The sequence below is a fragment of the Danio rerio genome, chromosome 6 (genome assembly GCF_049306965.1).
Source record: "Danio rerio strain Tuebingen ecotype United States chromosome 6, GRCz12tu, whole genome shotgun sequence".
NCBI lineage: Eukaryota > Metazoa > Chordata > Actinopteri > Cypriniformes > Danionidae > Danio > Danio rerio.
This window is the reverse complement of record NC_133181.1, coordinates 8,724,804-8,743,011: the sequence shown is the minus strand read 5'-3', so window position 1 is coordinate 8,743,011 and position 18,208 is coordinate 8,724,804. Positions and strand designations below refer to the sequence as shown.

General features: G+C 34.1%; 1 protein-coding gene across 6 annotated transcripts in view; it reads left to right on the top strand.

Moving 5' to 3' along the window:
* plppr2b (phospholipid phosphatase related 2b) overlaps window positions 1-17,894 on the top strand; it is a 157,262-nt gene extending 139,368 nt beyond the window's left edge. For 3 of the 6 annotated variants that reach the window (XM_073953652.1, XM_073953653.1, XM_017356563.4), the window contains exons 4-8: window positions 6,892-7,012; window positions 8,773-9,023; window positions 11,548-11,724; window positions 14,512-14,660; window positions 17,147-17,894. In XM_073953652.1, the coding sequence (XP_073809753.1) occupies window positions 6,892-7,012; window positions 8,773-9,023; window positions 11,548-11,724; window positions 14,512-14,660; window positions 17,147-17,255 (807 nt within the window). In that variant the 3' untranslated portion in view covers window positions 17,256-17,894. Of the gene's footprint in view, window positions 1-6,891; window positions 7,013-8,772; window positions 9,024-11,547; window positions 11,725-14,511; window positions 14,677-17,143 lie in introns of all 6 variants that reach the window. The other 3 variants (XM_009302150.5, XM_005165721.6, XM_068221880.2) reach the window with 3 other exon arrangements.
* Window positions 17,895-18,208: the final 314 nt, after the last annotated feature.

Sequence of the window (18,208 nt, the reverse complement as noted above, 5' to 3'; positions counted from 1 at the left end):
AGATTTTCCATTAACTTCATCTTTCTTTCCATTTTTTTTTTTTTTTTTTGGTGGTTTGGCTTTGCTATCGATCTTTCTCTCCATCTCTTTTCGCTTTGAAATCCTTGTCCCAATCTTTTCCTTAGTCTGTCCTTCCCTCAAAATATTCAGAGTCAGCAGAGAAAATTCATCAATTAAACATGTAAGCACTTCACCTCAACAGCTTCCATTAATCCACTCTAAAGACCATGTTTTTGTGTCCTTTCTTGCTTCGGCTTCCAAAGGACAAGTTAAACATTGTGTCTTAATTCATATGAAGCGACACTGACAACTCTCTCCTGTCTGTTTAGCGAGGGTGATGTTGCCTTGGGGGTTTGCTGTTAGCGCTGAACCATGAGAACATCTTGCTGTGTGTAGCAAATGCTTCTTACAGCAAAATGCTTGCAGAGAATGTTACTGATCGTATAATTTGGCCGTTTCAGCTCAGATGAATTGAAAGGATAGTTCAGCAAATAGAGCAGTTGTGTCATTATTACCTACACAATTGCAGGTTCATTGTCACTTTTGGCGGCCTAAATATGCAAACTTTTAAAAACAGGTTTCAGAACAGATGATAGCATTATCACCTCCAAAAAAACTAAAATTGACTAACACATATACAGTTGAAGTCAGATTTATTAGCCCCCTGAATTATTAGACAACCTGTTTATTTTTACCCCAATTTCTGTTCAACAGAAAGAGGATTTTTTCAACACATTTCTAAAAATAATAGTTTTTATAACTCATTTATAATCACTGATTTATTTTATCTTTGCCATGATGACAGTAAATAATATTTGATTAGATATTTTTCAAGACACTTCTGTACAGCTTTAAGTGACATTTAAAGGCTTAACTAGGTTAATTAGGGCAACTAGGCAGGTTAGGGTAAATAGGCAAGTTATTGTACAATGATGGTTTGTTCTGTAGAAAATTATAACTTAAAGGAGCTAATAATATTGACCTTAAGATGGTGTTTAAAAAATTTAAATCTGCTTTTATTCTAGCTGAAATAAAACAAATAAGACTTTCTCCAGAAGAAAAAATATTATTAGACATACTGTAAAAATTTCCTTGCTCTGGTAAACATCATTTGGGAAATATTTAAAAAGAAAAAAAAAATCAAAGGGGGGCGAATAATTCCGACTTTATTTGTTCGTAAAATAGGTTTTCCATGAGAGTAATGCATTTTGTGTTGTAACCATGAGCACTACTACAAGTTGCTAAATGATTGTTAAAATCCTCTTGTTTGCATAAATGAATAAAGTGTTGAGTAAAAAGTAAAATAGTTTTTAAAATAACCCTAATTTCAACCATAACCTGTTTAACAGAGCGTTTCCTTAATATAAAAGGTTAATAACAGAGAATTAAGTTTCCTGGAATTCCCTGCATGACACTTGATTCTTCATGCCTTTTTCTTGATATTACTATGGTTCTTTTTAGTCTTTCTCCTCAGTGATCACAGTTTTGTGTTATATTATAGTAACGTTTTACAGTACATTTACAGTTTTATGTTGATAAGTAATCTTTATTGCATTATTTTATTTTTTTGTGTGTTATTGTGTGAATGACACTGAGCGTCTTCCATATATTTTGACTGGTTGATTACCACACCTGATGAATAAATGTCAGTATTTGTTGTCGATATGACGTTGGTTTAAGATGTTGGCTTGACGTTGAATTTTGGTCACATTCTAACACAAACTAAAATTAACCAAATATCAACGTCATTTGAGGTCATTGTTGGACATCAAAATAACGTTGTCCTTAAACGCTAACTAGACATTGAATTTTGGTCATCTGACATCACGACCTCAATTTAACCTAATATTAATGTCTTATGACGTTGTGTGCCTGCTGGGCAATAACTAAATGCACTACAGAATGTTACGTTTACACACATCCACAAATTACATGTAAACGCATCAGCTTTCACAACGTAATACTCACTACTCCTGAGTACTTTTAAAAGGGCTGCTTTTTACTCATACTTTGAGTAAAATTTACAACAGATACTTTTACTCCACTCGCGTTACGTTTTTGGGGAAGTAATGATACTTTTACCCAAGTATGATTTTTCAATACTCTTTCCACCACTGTGTACAGTATACTAAAACCTAAAATAAATTCAGAGAGAATTTAAATTTCAGAGAGAACCGGGAGGGAGACGCGAGATTATCGGGAGATCATCACTCGTTTGCGGGCATCCGGAGACTCGCGAAACTTCCTGCCATACTCATAATTCTCTCTTCATATAGCCATAAGCCTATTACATATCCATAAAACACTGTGATATAACCGCGCTCAGATCGGATCGCTTTCTCACGGCAATCGAACCGCTCCAGGGTTCGTTTCAATCGAGTCGAGACCACCTCATTCAAGCGATCTCGGAGCGATTACTTTGGTGCGGAACAGAGCGGGATTGTCCTGTTCACATATGCCAAATGAACCGTGCTAACTGGGCAAATTAGACAGGTTCCGAAACAAAAGTGTAGGTGTAAAAGCACCCTTAGATTAGTATGAGAATAGTCATATCAGTTTGGAGCGACATGAGAATAAATAAATGACATACGCTTTATTCACTCGATACTCAGTTTTTACTCTGCTTTATTTTATTGTAGGAACTACCAGCAAAAAACAGCCCTAATGTGTCTGCGACTGAACTCTCTTAAAAAAAGTGCTTTTTGAGCTCCTTTAAAGTTCGACACTTGTGCTTTCAGCGACCTCTGAATGTTTTATGTATTTGCGTGTGACAGTTTTCCGGGAGTTTTGAAACTCTTGAGAGCAGATGTGTTATAATCGTGATGTGCGTTAAGGATTTGAAAGCATAATGGATGCCAGTATCAGTACGGCTTCAACACTGCAGCTTCAGAGCTCTCCAATATGTCAAGGATGATGTTCTAGTGAAATATTCATTCTCTCTCCCTCTTTCTCTTCCTCTGTCTGTCTAATTTCACCTTCTCTATTATATATGCAATACAAGAGCCCTCAAACGCCACAATGTGCCCCACAAAATATCATTCGGCATCACTAAACATTTGAAGGTTACTCGGAAATTCAGGCTTTTATGTCTGTGAGTAATTTACATTTTTCCCTTGTAGTGAGAGCGGCATTCGTGAACTCATAAAAATTAGCCATTAGACAGCGGATGAACAGCAGGTACATGCTGACCTGGATCTTCATGTCCGTTGAGGTTAAACAGTTTAAAGACTTTTCGTTTAGGTTAAGTAACATATAAAAGGTGTCTCATTGGGAGATCAAGCACCACACTTCTGCTGTCTGAGATAACACACAAACCTTTCACAAGTGTAACTAACTCAGACACTGAACGCCATGGCAAACTGTGCCTCACTAAATGTAGTAGTGTTTTGCTTGTCTGCTTCTGCATTGAAGAGAGCATTTTCCGTCTCAGGCTTTAATGTTGGTTTCTTGATATTGATATAATTTGTTTTGAATGCATTAAATGCAATTGCTGTATATGTAATTATTAACTTGAAATCACAGCACCTATGATGAGTATGTTGCAACATATATAGGCTCATTATGAAAATGAAGCCCTGTATACATTTCTGGAGATTGCGAATTATGTAGCCAGAGATACGTATAGCTGCATTTCATCCTTAAAACGAACAATACGGGGTGGTATGACGCCATTCCTTTTTGTGCTTACCTCTGTTTTTGACAGCTTTCTCACTTTTCCCAGTTTGTCCAGTGGCTCGCTGCGTACATCGGCGGACTTTTGATGTGGAGTGGAGTTGACCGCGACAACAGGGTTGGAGTTTCCTGAAGAACAGTTCCAGAAAGCAAATTAAACAAAACTAAAAGCCAAAAAATAAAATAAAAAAGTAAATAACAGGGTGAGAGTGTGGTAAAATCTAAAAATGTGGTAAAAGTCAGGCTGCCGCGAGGGTTTTTCTTTTTCTAAATTGCTTTTGAAAACACCGTCGGTTGGGGTTAGGGAAGTGGATAAGCGGGTCAACTGGTGCTTTTGAAAAGACTATCGGTTGGGATTAGGGAAGTGGATAAGCGGGTCAACTGGTGCTTTTGAAAACACTATCAGTTGGGTTTAGGGAAGTGGATGGGCGGGTCAACTGGTGCTTTTGAAAACACTATCAGTTGGGTTTAGGGAAGTGGATGGGCGGGTCAACTGGTGCTTTTGAAAAGACTATCGGTTGGGATTAGGGAAGTGGATAAGCGGGTCAACTGGTGCTTTTGAAAACAATATCAGTTGGGTTTAGGGAAGTGGATGGGCGGGTCAACTGGTGCTTTTGAAAACACTATCAGTTGGGTTTAGGGAAGTGGATGGGCGGGTCAACTGGTGCTTTTGAAAACACTATCAGTTGGGTTTAGGGAAGGAGGAGGGTGAGTCAGTCGATCAGTAAGTCAGTCAGTCAGTCAATCAGTCGACAGCGGCCTCTATATACAGGATATACAGGGTAACAGCAGGTGCGAATGGCACTCACAAGATTAATTTGAGATCTGAAAAAGCGTACACAGCGGCCTCTGGTGAATTTGCGAAAACAAAAACTGTAAAAAAAAAAAAAACAACTCCTGGGACATATTTTCCGCTCTCTAGAAATGTATATAGGGGTGCGTTTTCAGAATGAGCCTGAGTTGAGCATGTCATTTCAGATGAAAACTTATTCAGATTAAAATGAATAAGGGTATAAAGTATAGTAGATGATTGAAATATCAAATCGAAGATAGAAATCCAAAAATGAGAGTCAAGTTTTCCTGAAGTTATAATTTTTGAAGTTAGAATCAGGGTTAATTTGTGTTGATAAACAATATAATGTTAGATATAAATATATTTTCATTTTTGTTTATATTGCTATTAATATTAAATATTATTATTTAATTGTATGTGATAATTAAACTTGCATGGGATTTAATTTATTCAAATTGAAAAGATTGTCTTAAAAACAAATTATGTAATAATGTGTGATGATGCAGACTTGAATAGGATGTATATGTTTTCATGTTTAAATTAACATATTTGAAACAAAGGCAACACCTTAGAATAATGCTCCATTTGTTAATGTTAGTTTAGGCATTTATTAATAGTGAGATCAACATTAACTAATGCATTATTCAAATCCAAAGTTGTTCTTGTTAACATTTGTTAATGCACTGTGAGTTACCATGAACTAATGTTATTAAGCCTTTAACTGCCCACTCTACCAAATGGTTGACCATATTTTGACTGTTTTAAATAATGACTTTTAAAGTAGTTTAAAGAATGACTATTTTAAGTAATGGCTTACTCACAGCATTGTTGGTTTACAAAGAAAATCAAACAAGCATAATTCTGTTGCACTACTACACTTGATTTTGGTTTTATTGTATAAAACAAAAGGCAAGAAAGCATGTTAAATGAGAATCTGAAATATTTCACAGCATACTTCAAAAAATAAAGGTGATTTAGTATTCAGAATGTTTAATTTTGATTGTTTTTAAATAAATCACACTTTATATTTTCTGTTTTTTCGTAGTATACGTATGTATTAAGGTCGGTTACCATAAACTGACATATTAACCATTTGGTAGAGGTTGATATTTTTTAAATTATGGGATGTGTTGAAAAAAAAAAAGAATTGAGTGTGTTAACTAGCGACATTAGGAGTTTAAACAAAGCAATCCAAATTTGTTTGTTTTGTTTTTGGTGGGGCAGTTAAAGGGTTGAATAAAAGATAAATAAATACTGTAATAAATGTATCATTAATAATTTGTTCATTTTAGTAAATACCTTAAGTAATGGACCATTATTTGAAAGTGCTACCGAAAAAATTATTTCGCTGCTATATTACTTATGAAAAGAAAATCAACTGGCACAAGAAACATGCTGAAAAAAAACAGGAAAGTCATAGAAATGATCCCTGAAAACAAATAATCTTATAATGTCAGATTAGCAAATAAACTTGTGATGAATGTTGTTATGAATTAATTATTTATTTTATTTGTAGAAACAAAAATATGTAAGTGTACACAATATTCTTGATGGCTAATCCTTATGGCAATTTTAACGAATTCTTTACTGAAAACCATTGTCAAAACAGAAAAAAATAACCATTTAGACTTTAAAATTATGTTTGTTCGAACTACTTACTTAAAATAACTTAAAGCAACTCAATTCTTGAGTTTTGGAGAGGAACAGCCTAATTGTTTTATGTTCAATCCACTTAAATTTGATAAACAAATAAAATAAATAAATAAGTTAACTTAATTCCTTCATGTTGTCCCAACACAATAATCGATTGTGTGGAGTCCAGAATATTTTACAGTGTACACCAGCTTTAATCTATGGTGCATTTTTAATAACTTCAGAAATTTGTAAAATGAATAGTTGGATGCTTAAATCTGAGCTAGAAGCTGTTACTCTTTAAACATACACCTCTGACATCATTAAACTATTATTGACTAAAATAAAGCTTATTGCTTTATTTTACATTAGAGTTAAAAACTATCTTTTCTTTATAGTTGCCCCCTTCAGTTAGCGTGTGGTGTTGCTTTCCCATCTGTGTGGATTCATCTTTTATGAATGCCGCCCCATAATAGTGCATATTGAACATATTTCTAACATGTCTCAGCTGTGATGCTGGATTTGTCACTTATATATTCATGGGATTGAAAATGAGATGTTATCTTTATGGTAAATTTCTCGTAAACCCTTGAATTGAAACACGAGCAAATCTTGACAATGACAAATGCTGCCTCGTATGTTTGCCAATCCGTTTAATCAGTTTAAGGAAAATAAATATTGCGGTTCCCCCGAGTTCTGTTCTCAGTAAGCCATATGCACCTGAGAAATCTCATTTGAGTGTGTGTGTGTGTGTGTGTGTGTGTGTGTGTGTGTGTGTGTGTGTGTGTGTGCAGATTCTGCTGGGAGAGCTGGCATCTTTCTTCACTAAACCTGAGGCCTCGCAGGAGAAGACAATCGTTACAGCTGACTGCTGCTATTTCAATCCGCTGCTCAGACGTATCGTCCGCTTCCTCGGTAAGCGATTCTTCTTAATTCTTAGACTTTATATTCATGCTGTTGATCTTTTGGACACTCAGCATCCAACTTTTGCTATCCTGTATTATTTCAAATCCTTTGGCATTTTAATAACTGGTCTGTGTGTACACTATCTGACAAAAGTCTTGTCCTTGATCACAGTTGTAGGAGCAACAAATAATTACTTCTAGTCGATCATTTGGAAAGGTCGATTTTTCTGATGAATCATCTGTTGAACTGCATCCCAATCATCACAAATACTGCAGAAGGCCTATTGGAACCAGCATGGACCCAAGATTCTCACAGAAATCAGTCAAGTCCCCAGACATGAACATTATTGAGCATGTCTAATGTAAGATGGAGGAGGCATTGAAGATGAATCCAAATAATCTTGATAAACTCTGGGAGTCCTGCAGGAAAGCTTTCTTTGTCGTTTCTGATGACTTTATTAATAAGTTATTTGAGTCCTCCAAGCTCATGGGAGTCAAACACAATATTCATTCTTTCTCCACTGCACCATGACTTTATATTGTATACTGTACATTATTTCTGTTATGCAACAAGACTTTTGTCTAAGCTAAGTCTGGCCTTACTGTCCTAATTAAATCATTAAAAATCAAGGCATGATCATATTTTATTTTGGTAATATAAGTGTAATCTGGAGGCCTTTGCCTGTCATATAAGCCACTTCTGATACCAAATGATCAACTAGAAGTCCAGTTATTATTTGCTGTTCTTAAAACCTTGATAGGCGACAAGACGTTTGTCTGGCAGTGTATGTGTGAGTGTGTGTTAGTACACTACTGTTCAGAATTGTAGGGTTATTGGATATTCTTTCTTAAAATTAGTTTATTTTCCTTGTCTAGAAAACTTGATTTAAGAATTTTTAGATATTTGAACTAGAAAAAATACAAAAAAATCCAAGTATTTTTGGCAGAGAAGGCTTGTGAGTAAAGTACATCCATTATTGCAGAAAATGGCTGAATGGAGCATACACTAACCTAAATATTATACATATTATTTATATTATATACATTTTATATATAACAGTTGAAGTCAGAATTATAAGACCTCCTGAATTATTATAACTAAACTCCCCTCCCCACAACCCCACCCCCACCCTCCCGTATATTTTTGCCCAATTTCTGTTTAACGGAGAGAAGTTTTTTTCAACACATTTCTAAACATAACAGTTTTAATAACTCATTTCTAATAACTGATTTATATTATCTTTGTTATGATGACAGTAAATAATATATTACTAGAGATTTTTAAGATGCTAGTATTTAGCTTAAAGTGACATGTAAAGGCGTAACTTGGTTAATTAGGCAAGTCAGAGTAATTAGGCAAGTCATTGTACTGTATAGTGATGGTTTGTTCTGTAGACAATCAAAAAATAAAAATTGCTTAAGGGGGATAATAATATTGACATCACAATGTTTTTTTTTAATTTTTTTTTATATATAAACTGCTTTTATTCTAGCCAAAATAAAACAAATAAGACTTTCTCCACAAGAAAAAATATTATCAGACATGGTGTGAAAAATTCCTTGCCTTGCTTTTAATTTTGACATCAACTTTATGTATTTAAATGTGAATGTATTCACTGACAGTCAAGATGATTATAGATTAAATTCAGCAGTTGTTATCCAAGTATAAAATACCTTACAATGTCACAACTAACCAATCAGAATCAAATATTCCAGAAAGTCTAGTACAGTAGTAACATGAGATAATCAAATCCCTCCTCTTCCTCTCAGGTGTTTATTCCTTTGGCCTCTTCACCACCACCATCTTTGCTAATGCAGGGCAGGTAGTGACAGGAAACCAGACGCCTCACTTCCTGTCTACATGTCGGCCGAACTACACAGCACTGGGCTGTCATTCCCCAATGCAGTACATCACAGAGCGCCGCGCCTGTACCGGCAACCCATACCTCATCGCCTCCGCACGCAAATCCTTCCCATCGAAGGACTCTGCGCTCAGCATGTACTCGGCTGTCTACACGGTGGTGAGTTCATCCAGGACAAGATCTCCGAGAGAAATCACTGTCATCCTCTGCTCTGATTCAGTCATGAGAGATGACAGAGCATCTTACTCCTCTAGATACTGCAAAATGATGATGATTCAGAATGTTCGGCTGACGCTGACCAGCATATCTGAATGCTCAGCAAAACCCGTGTCTTGGATTCTCAACATATCCTAAAGATTTTTTATGTTTCTAAAAGAAAATTATTGGTCTATGATAGGGGTGTAACAATATTGTAAATACCGTCATACTGCAATAGTAATTTTTTTCAATATTACCGTAGGCGCATGACTCAATTAAACTATATTTATGAGAAAAGTTTGCTCAGGCGAATGAAGCAAACGGGAGGTAGCGGGAACTACAATTCCCATCAGCCTAGGCGTGGCCATCATCCTTTGCGGTCTATTGTCACTACAGATCCAGTAATGCGGAAATGGAGTGTGTTGCTAGTAGCGGGGAAGAAAAAGAGCTGGAAATGATCGAACCTAAAGCGGGTTTTAAATCAGATGTGTGGAAGCATTTCGGTTTCTTTTTGAAAAGATACGAAAAAGTAGAAAAGGTGACAGACAAAGAAAAAAACAGTATGCAAGCACTGCCAGACTGTGGTGAAATATAAGTCGGGGAATACGACTAAAAACAGTCATGGGGACTGCAGAACACAGCACACTTGTTAGATTGATGCAGACATTGACTTGTACTGCAAAGAGACCTCTATCTCACTTATGGCTTGTCCTCTCAAGTGGTGGAAAGACATAGCACAACGTTACCCACTGCTGTCAACCTGGGCCAAGTCATATCTCTGTCCCAGAAACCTCAGTCCCAAATGAGAGTGTTTTTTCTGTTGCAGGGGACATGCCCAGAGATCTCAGCTTTTACCAGATTATAGTTATATGATAATTTTCCTTACAAAACCCATCTCTATCTAAGTGAGTGAGTGATTGAATGTTGTATGTGATGAGTTTTCAACAATACTAAATTGAAACTATATTTCTTTTATGTGGTTTAATAGTTTTTTGTTATTAAAATTGAAAAATTGATGTTCCTGTTTTAAAACTTACAGATAGATGGCTAATTTGTATGTCATTGATATGTTCTGTGCTAAGGTAAATAAACACTTTTGGCACTTTTTTGGGGGTATTTTCATTAGTTTTGTTTTTCCTGTAAATTATTCAATAATTAAAATAATTCAATACCGTATCGTGCCATTCATACCGAGGTATTATCGTACTGTGAAATTCTGAAACCGTTACATCCCTAGTCTATGACAATCAAAATGATTAGATAGGGCCTGAGCCCGACAGAATTCGGCCGGAGCCCCACAAAGCTTTTTTTAAGCCCGAACCCGATTATAGCCCGACATTATTCAAATGTGCACATGCACACAGCTCTTTTGCCTTTTTCGTAAATAAGTCGTTTAAATGTGTTTTAACATTATTTATTTATAACAAACTGTAAGAATGGGTTTTAAACCACAGCGGTTCGAACTGGGTTTCTGCCTAACTACAGGCTGATTTATACTTCTGCGTCAAGCGCACGCGTATGCTACGGCACAGCCTGGGTTTTGACGCATAGCCCTACGCCGTGGCCGTCGGCGTAGCTGACTTGCACCTCTCAAAAAATGTAACTACACGTCGCACTGACGCGTAGCGCAAGCTCTGGTATTGGTCGGCTTGGTGGTGCTGACGAGTCTGGGCGGCACCGAGAGGAGCGATTGTTTACAAGTGTGGAGTCCCGTGAAGGAGCTCCGGATGCAAAGTTTTGTTTTGTGTTAACCTCATAGTTAAAATTGTTGCACGTCCGCCAGTTCCTGCCTCAAAATGAGCGAGTTTGAGCCACTTGTACATTTAGGAAGCGTTCAGAAAAAACAAAATACCAGCGAAAAAACTCGACACAGAGAAACATTTGCACCTCACAAATGTTGTGAGGTGCAAATTTCACAATCATCCACAATCATCTTGAGTCAAAAAAACATGCTTTGCCTTATAAACAAATGCATATAATAATTTAGCCTCTTACAAAACGTAGGTTAAAGGCCACTAGGAAGTTGGAACAAAGAAATAAAAAATAAGTGACCTGTAACATCAGAACATCTCAGCACTCTAAATAGCCCTAGGTACATACACTTAGCCTTTAAATTGGCCAACACACCAATAAAAATACCGTAATATGCAATGAATGAACAATCAAAAAAAAATTTTTGACTTCTCCGTCATTATTTATTTCACCTTTGCAAGGATGGATTTTAATGTTGTAACAAACCATTTGATTACTTTCTCAAAAGTAGTGTGTTTAAAAAGTTTGAAAAACTACTTTTATTCTAGCCAAAATAAAACAAATAAGACTTTCTCCAAAAGAAAAAATATTATCAGACATACTGTGAAAATTTCCCTGCTCTGTTAAACATCATTTGGAAAATATTTAAAAAGAAAACAATTCAAAGGGGGGTGACTTCAACTGTATATTCAGTACAGCACTCATGCATACTACTGTGTGTATTTCTCTGCAGATGTATGTGACTCTGGTCTGGAGGACTAAAGGCACACGACTGACCAAACCCACTCTCTGCCTGACTCTGCTCTCATTGGCTGTTTTGGTGGGCATCGTGCGGGTGGCTGAATATCGCAACCACTGGTCTGATGTGTTAGCTGGATATCTGACTGGAGGAGCCATCGCTGCTTTTCTGGTGAGGATCTCATATTAGCACATACTGTGCTTATGCCATAGCCACTACAGTATGTGCTGTAATATAGCATCGTGCTGTAGTGGAAAATTCATAAAAAATGTACAGTTGAAATAAATTGTTCATAATTGTAAAAACATTTATTATTATTATTATTATTATTATTGTTATTATTGTTGTTGATGTTATTGTTGTTGATGTTGTTATTGTTGTTGATGTTGTTGTTGTTATTATTATTATTATTATTATTATTATTATTATTATTATTATTCATTTATTTTCTTTTCGACTTAGTCCCTTTATTAATCTGGGGTCGCCACAGCAGAATGAACCACCAGCTTATTCAGCACATGTTTTACACAGCGGATGCCCTTCCAGCCGCAACCCATCTCTTGAAAATAATATTATTATTTTTAGATATATATTTATTAATATTATTATTATTTATTATTATTATTATTATTACTACTATTATTATTGTTATTATTATTACTATTATTATTATTACTATTACTATTATTATTTTTACTACTACTATTATTATTGTTACTATTATTACTATTATCATTATTACTATTACTATTATTATTTTTACTACTACTATTATTTTTGTTATTATTATTACTATTATTATTATTACTACTATTATTATTGTTATTATTTATATGATTATTATTATTGTTTTTGTTATTATTATTATTGCTATTATTATTATTATTATTATTATTATTACTTCTACTATTATTATTATTATTATTATTATTATTATTATTATTATTATTATTTTGAGCATGCAGTATGATTGTAAGGCCTTGTACTACAAGGTTTATATTTCTGCAAAATCAGTGAGCCATAAATATAATTTGATAACTGGTCCAACCCCTAAAATTTGATAACAATTAATGTTTATTTTACTGCTGGGCAATGATTAATCAAATCAGCAATTTTTTATTCGGATAATATATCTGTGTGTACTGTGTTGGTTTATTTATTTGTTTATTATACAAATAAAAATACTCATACGTGTGCATATATATGAGAAATAAAATAATATTCAATAAAATATATACTGTATGTATACAACACCCCAGTCCAAAGACATGTGGTATAGGTGAATTGGGTAAGCTACATTATCTGTATGTGTGTATGTCCTGGTCCTCTAGGTTTGGGGCTTGAGCGTTAGGCTAAAAACATAAAAACTAGATGTTACGAAACACCAATATGGTGCAGCTGGCTAAATATCAACTTCAAAATAATGGCTCTGGAAGTAAGTAAGTATGTATACAATACATTCATAAATATTCGTTATGTATAGCTTTGTTTGTGTGTGTGTGTGTATTCATATATGCACGATAATATAAAGAATATGCACATACAGTATATATTATGTGAAAACAAATGATTTTGGATTTTAGTCGTGATTAATTGTCAACCAGCATTAGTTTGTTTTAATGTAATATTAATTACACAGATTTATTTTAAAGAGAAAAAACATGCACATAATATAAAACTGAATTCCAGCAAATGTGTTGGGAGAACAAAAAAACAATTGTGTTGGATTTACACAATTTAATCATCTACATCACTTTCTTATGAATATATAACAGTAACATATTTAATTGCTGTAAATTCGACACGATAAGATTGACTTTAAACTAAAAATATTTAAATAGTTAGTCAGTTTTTAGATTAAATGATAAAATATTCATTGTATGCAAAATAGAAAACATGAAATTATAAGCCCCCTGTATATTTTTCCCCAATTTCTGTTTAACGACAAGAGGTTTTTTAACACATTTATAAACATAATAGTTTTAATAACTCATTTCTATTAACTAATTTGTTATCTCTGCCATGATGACAAAATACAATATTTGATTAGTTTTTTTTTTTTAAGATACTTGTATTCAGCTTAAAGTGACATTTAAAGGCTTAACTAAACTAGGCAAATAAGAGTAATTAGGCAAATCATTGCATAACGATAGTTATAGTAAAATTTTGCTTAAGGGGGGCTAATAATATTGACCTTAAAATGGAGTTTAAAAAAAAATGCTTTTATTCTAGCCAAAATAAAACCAATAAAACTTTCTCCAGAAGAAAAAACATTATAGGGGATTCTGTGAAAATGTCCTTGCTCTGTTAAACATAATTTGGAGAATATTTGAAAAAGAAAATTACAGGAGGGCGAATAATTGTGACTTCAACTGTATATTATATAAATATAATAAATAAAATTTATATTATATAAAACATTCATCAAATAAAAGACAGAATTTTTACCTGTTATTCCTGCGTATTATATTTAAAACAAACAGAGAGTAAATTGGGCCTCAGCCAAAGTCTCACGCCACGTCAGAGGGTGAAACAGGTCACACATACCTGTTTAACAGCTAATACTAGTCCTCAGGTGCTTAGTGAGTCTGCAGCTAATCCACTGGCTTTACACTCCATCCTTCATCCTCTTAAATCAAGTCCAGGCTGGGGCTGTGCAATATGCCAATATACAGACAAGTGATTCATACCCCTGGCAAATTCTGACTTAAAGTTTTTGTTCAAATGTAAATAAAAGATGAGAATTTTTTTTTCACAATGATGCCTCTTGTACATCCTCTTATTATCTTTTGAGAGAAGCCTGTGTCATTTCCGGTCTAAAAAAAATTACTAGTTGAATAAAAGAAACTTTAAGTCAGAATTTGAATCATCAAGCTTGATTAAGTACATCATATGGACAAAATGTCAAAGTTTATCATTAATCATGAATTATTAACACTCTTCTCCATTGACCTGCAGGTCACCTGTGTGATCAATAACTTCCAGCAGACTCAGTCTCATGTGCCACGTTTACCTCCACCTGTGCTGCCGCCACCACCGCCGCGACCCGAGCCCTCGCTCAACATGCCCATGGTGGCCATGCCCTGCGTGGAGAGTCCACTCGAAAAGTTAAGTGGCCCTCAGGTAAGGGGAGACGGGTAGAAGGATACCAGGATGGGGAGGGGTGGAGTGCTAACGGCTAACTCTGATGCATAATAATAATAATCATACAGATGAAGTCAAAATGTTTAGCTTACTGTTAAAGTTGAAGTGCTAATTGAGAATTTTTTTCAACACATTTCTAAACATATAATTTTTTTTAATAATGCATTTCTACGAATTACTTAGCCATGATTAGCCTAACTTGCCTAGGTTAATTAGGTTATAGGCAAGTTAGGGTAATTTGGCAGTTCATTGGACAACAGAAGTTTGTTCTGTAGCCAGTTGCTAATAATATTGACCTTAAAAATTTTTATAAAATTTTCAAAAACTGCTTTTATACTAGCCAAACTAAAGGAAACAAGACTTTCTTCAAAAGAAAAATATATTATTGGAAAAAAAAATCCTTGTTCTGTTAAACAGCATTTGGGAAATATTTAAAAAAGAATACAAATTTTACAGGAGGGCTGATAATTTTGCCATCAACTGTATGTATTCAGCTGAATGAAGTCTAAATACCATATATATGTAAGGTTTTTTAAACTGTGAAAAATTGAGTTATATATCTAGAATGTGATAACTGATATGAGGATATTATGTACTATACAGTTGAGTTAGGTGTTTTTGAGGTTGTCACTGTTTCACTTGTCTACAGAGCCGCCACTACTTGTGAGTTTTGAGTTCACCCTGCAAATAGCTCTGTTTATAAGATGTTTCTTGATATGCATGTGTTGTGAGAATTTGTGTGTATTTACTATGGAGCCAGATCAGTCTCAATAATAATACATTTGCATTCATAAAATTCTTAAATGCACAACACAGTTAGTAAATTTAATACACAATTCATCAATTCAAAAGTAAAAGCAAAAATATTTCAAAATGTGCACACATATTCATCTTACATAAATACATTTAAGAATAGTGATCAGTGATCAATAGGAAATAACTAACTATACAACAAACTAAACAACAAACTAACTAAATGAATGAATAAGCAAACCAACTAACTAACTAAACCATAAACTAAATAGATAAATAAACCAGCTAAAAATCATTAAAAAACATACAAACCAAATAAATAAATAAACAAATAATCAACTAAATAAATAAGAAACCAAATAAATAATTAAATAAGTAACAAACTTACTAACTAACTAAACAACAAACTAAATAAATAAACAACAGCCTAACTGCATAAATATATTTATATGTATATATATATATATATATATATATATATATATATATATATATATATATATATATATATATATATATATATATATATATATATATATACATATATATATATATATATATATATATATATATATATATATATATATATATATATATATATATAAACCAACTAAATAAATAAATAAATAGCAAACCAAATAAATAAATTAAATAAATAAACTTCCTAACCACAAACTAAATAGATAAAAAAATAAATATATATATAAATAAACAACCAAAAAAAACATATAAATAAATAACCAACTAACTAAATAAACAACAAACCAAATAAAATTCTCTGGGAATCATCCATACACACACCTATACACTAAGGACAATTTAGCCTACCTAATTCACCTGTACTGCATGTCTTTGGACTGTGGGGGACACCGGAGCACCCAGAGGAAATTCACGCAAACACTGGGAGAACATACAAACTCCACACAGAAACGCCAACTGACCCAGCCGAGGCTCGAACCAACAACCTTCTTGCTGTAAGGCGACAGCACTACCTACTGCACCACTGCGTTGCCATTCTATAGAAGTCACTTATTAAATTGTTATCAGCCTATATTATTCTGATTAAATTACTAAACTTAAAAGACAACAATCTTGTCAGAGTGAAGGGAAAAAATCTAAATTATGAATATAATGATGTTTCCCAGAGATGTGTTGCAGCTGGACGGGCTTCTTCTGTGTAAAACATGTGCTGGATAAATTGGCGGTTCATTCCGCTGTGGCGACCCAGGTTTAATAAAGGGACTAAGCCGAAAAGAAAATGAATGGATGAATGAATATTATAACTGTAGAGGTATTATAATTGAGACTGATCTGGCTCCATGTTTACAGTATGTTGTCAAACTGATAAATATGTGTTTTCCTGATTTGCAGCCTGTTTGAACTTGACTATTGTTTTTGTTTTAGTGAACATTTTCTGTTTAATTTTTCCAGAAATTACAAACTAAGCTTCCCAGAACATTGCAGGAAGTTTTTATTATTATTGTTGAAACAGCTTAAGACAACCTTTAAGTGAACATTCCAGGAATTGGGGAAGAAAATATTCAGACGGGCTAATAATTCTGACAGTATATAGTAACCTTGAATGACTGAGATTCTAAACAAGCGCTGCATCCCTCAAAACTAAAGCATCCCCTTGACCCAGTGCTCTGCTTTTCTTGCACCCTTTCAGAAACTCTGTGTTTTGTGTCCTCAGCAGGTTCCAGGGGTTTTATACACAGGCATCACATGACCATCAGCCATACCTGGCCCCCGTCCCTCCAGATGTGCTCATCCACTCGCGTCGCTCCATCTCCAGCGCAGTCTAGACGGTCCTTCAGAGTCCAGGACATGTGTTCGTCCTCGACCTTCACTCACCAGATCATACTCCACGCAGGTCTAGAGTCCCTCTGACCACACAGCAATAGCCACTCGTCTCGTCCACATTACTGTGTTTAGGTGAGAGCGCTCCATGTCCACGTCTCAATCTTCCCTTGCCTTTGGGGAGGTGTTTTAATTCTGAACTGTGTTTACTTACACAAATCAACAATGAACAATACAGCATTTATTCATTTTAGTTAACGTTAAATAATGGAATTAAAGTTAACTCAGTGTATCGGGTGTTAGGAGTTTGGATTTTAGTAATACATTAGTAAATGTTGAACTATGATTAATAAATGCATTATTAATCATCAATCAATTACGCATAAATGCATTAATAAATGTATTGTTTGTTATTAGTTTGTGTAAAAAATACATTAACTAACATTAACTAATGAAAGATGTTGATGTATGGGTGATTCTACAATTGCAGGTACTTTACTTTTAGTGTCCGGAGTCATTATTTCTTTCAGCTTTTAACAAATAATTTTCCAAACATGTATTTTTGTAATAATGGCTCACTCATTATCATAAATCAGAAGATGTTACAGACCCTTAGCAATATATGTTCTGTAAAAAAAAGAAAATCATGATTTATTATTGTTCAATTTAGTTTATTTTTCCTCGTGTATTATTGCATAATCACAATATTATGAATTTACATATTTGTATTTACTGCTATGAGCTGTCACTGAAGCGGTATCTTTTCCACATCTTTTCCTTAAAGGTCCATATCAATACCTCAAAGGTATATATTAGTACCAAAAAGAAATTGTTCCTTTTAAAATTTTTAGGTACTAATGTACACTTTTAAGGTACCAATATGGACCCTTTAAGTACAAATGTTTACCTTTTGAAAAGGTACCACCTCAGTGACAGCTCGTGCACCTTTATTTCTGAG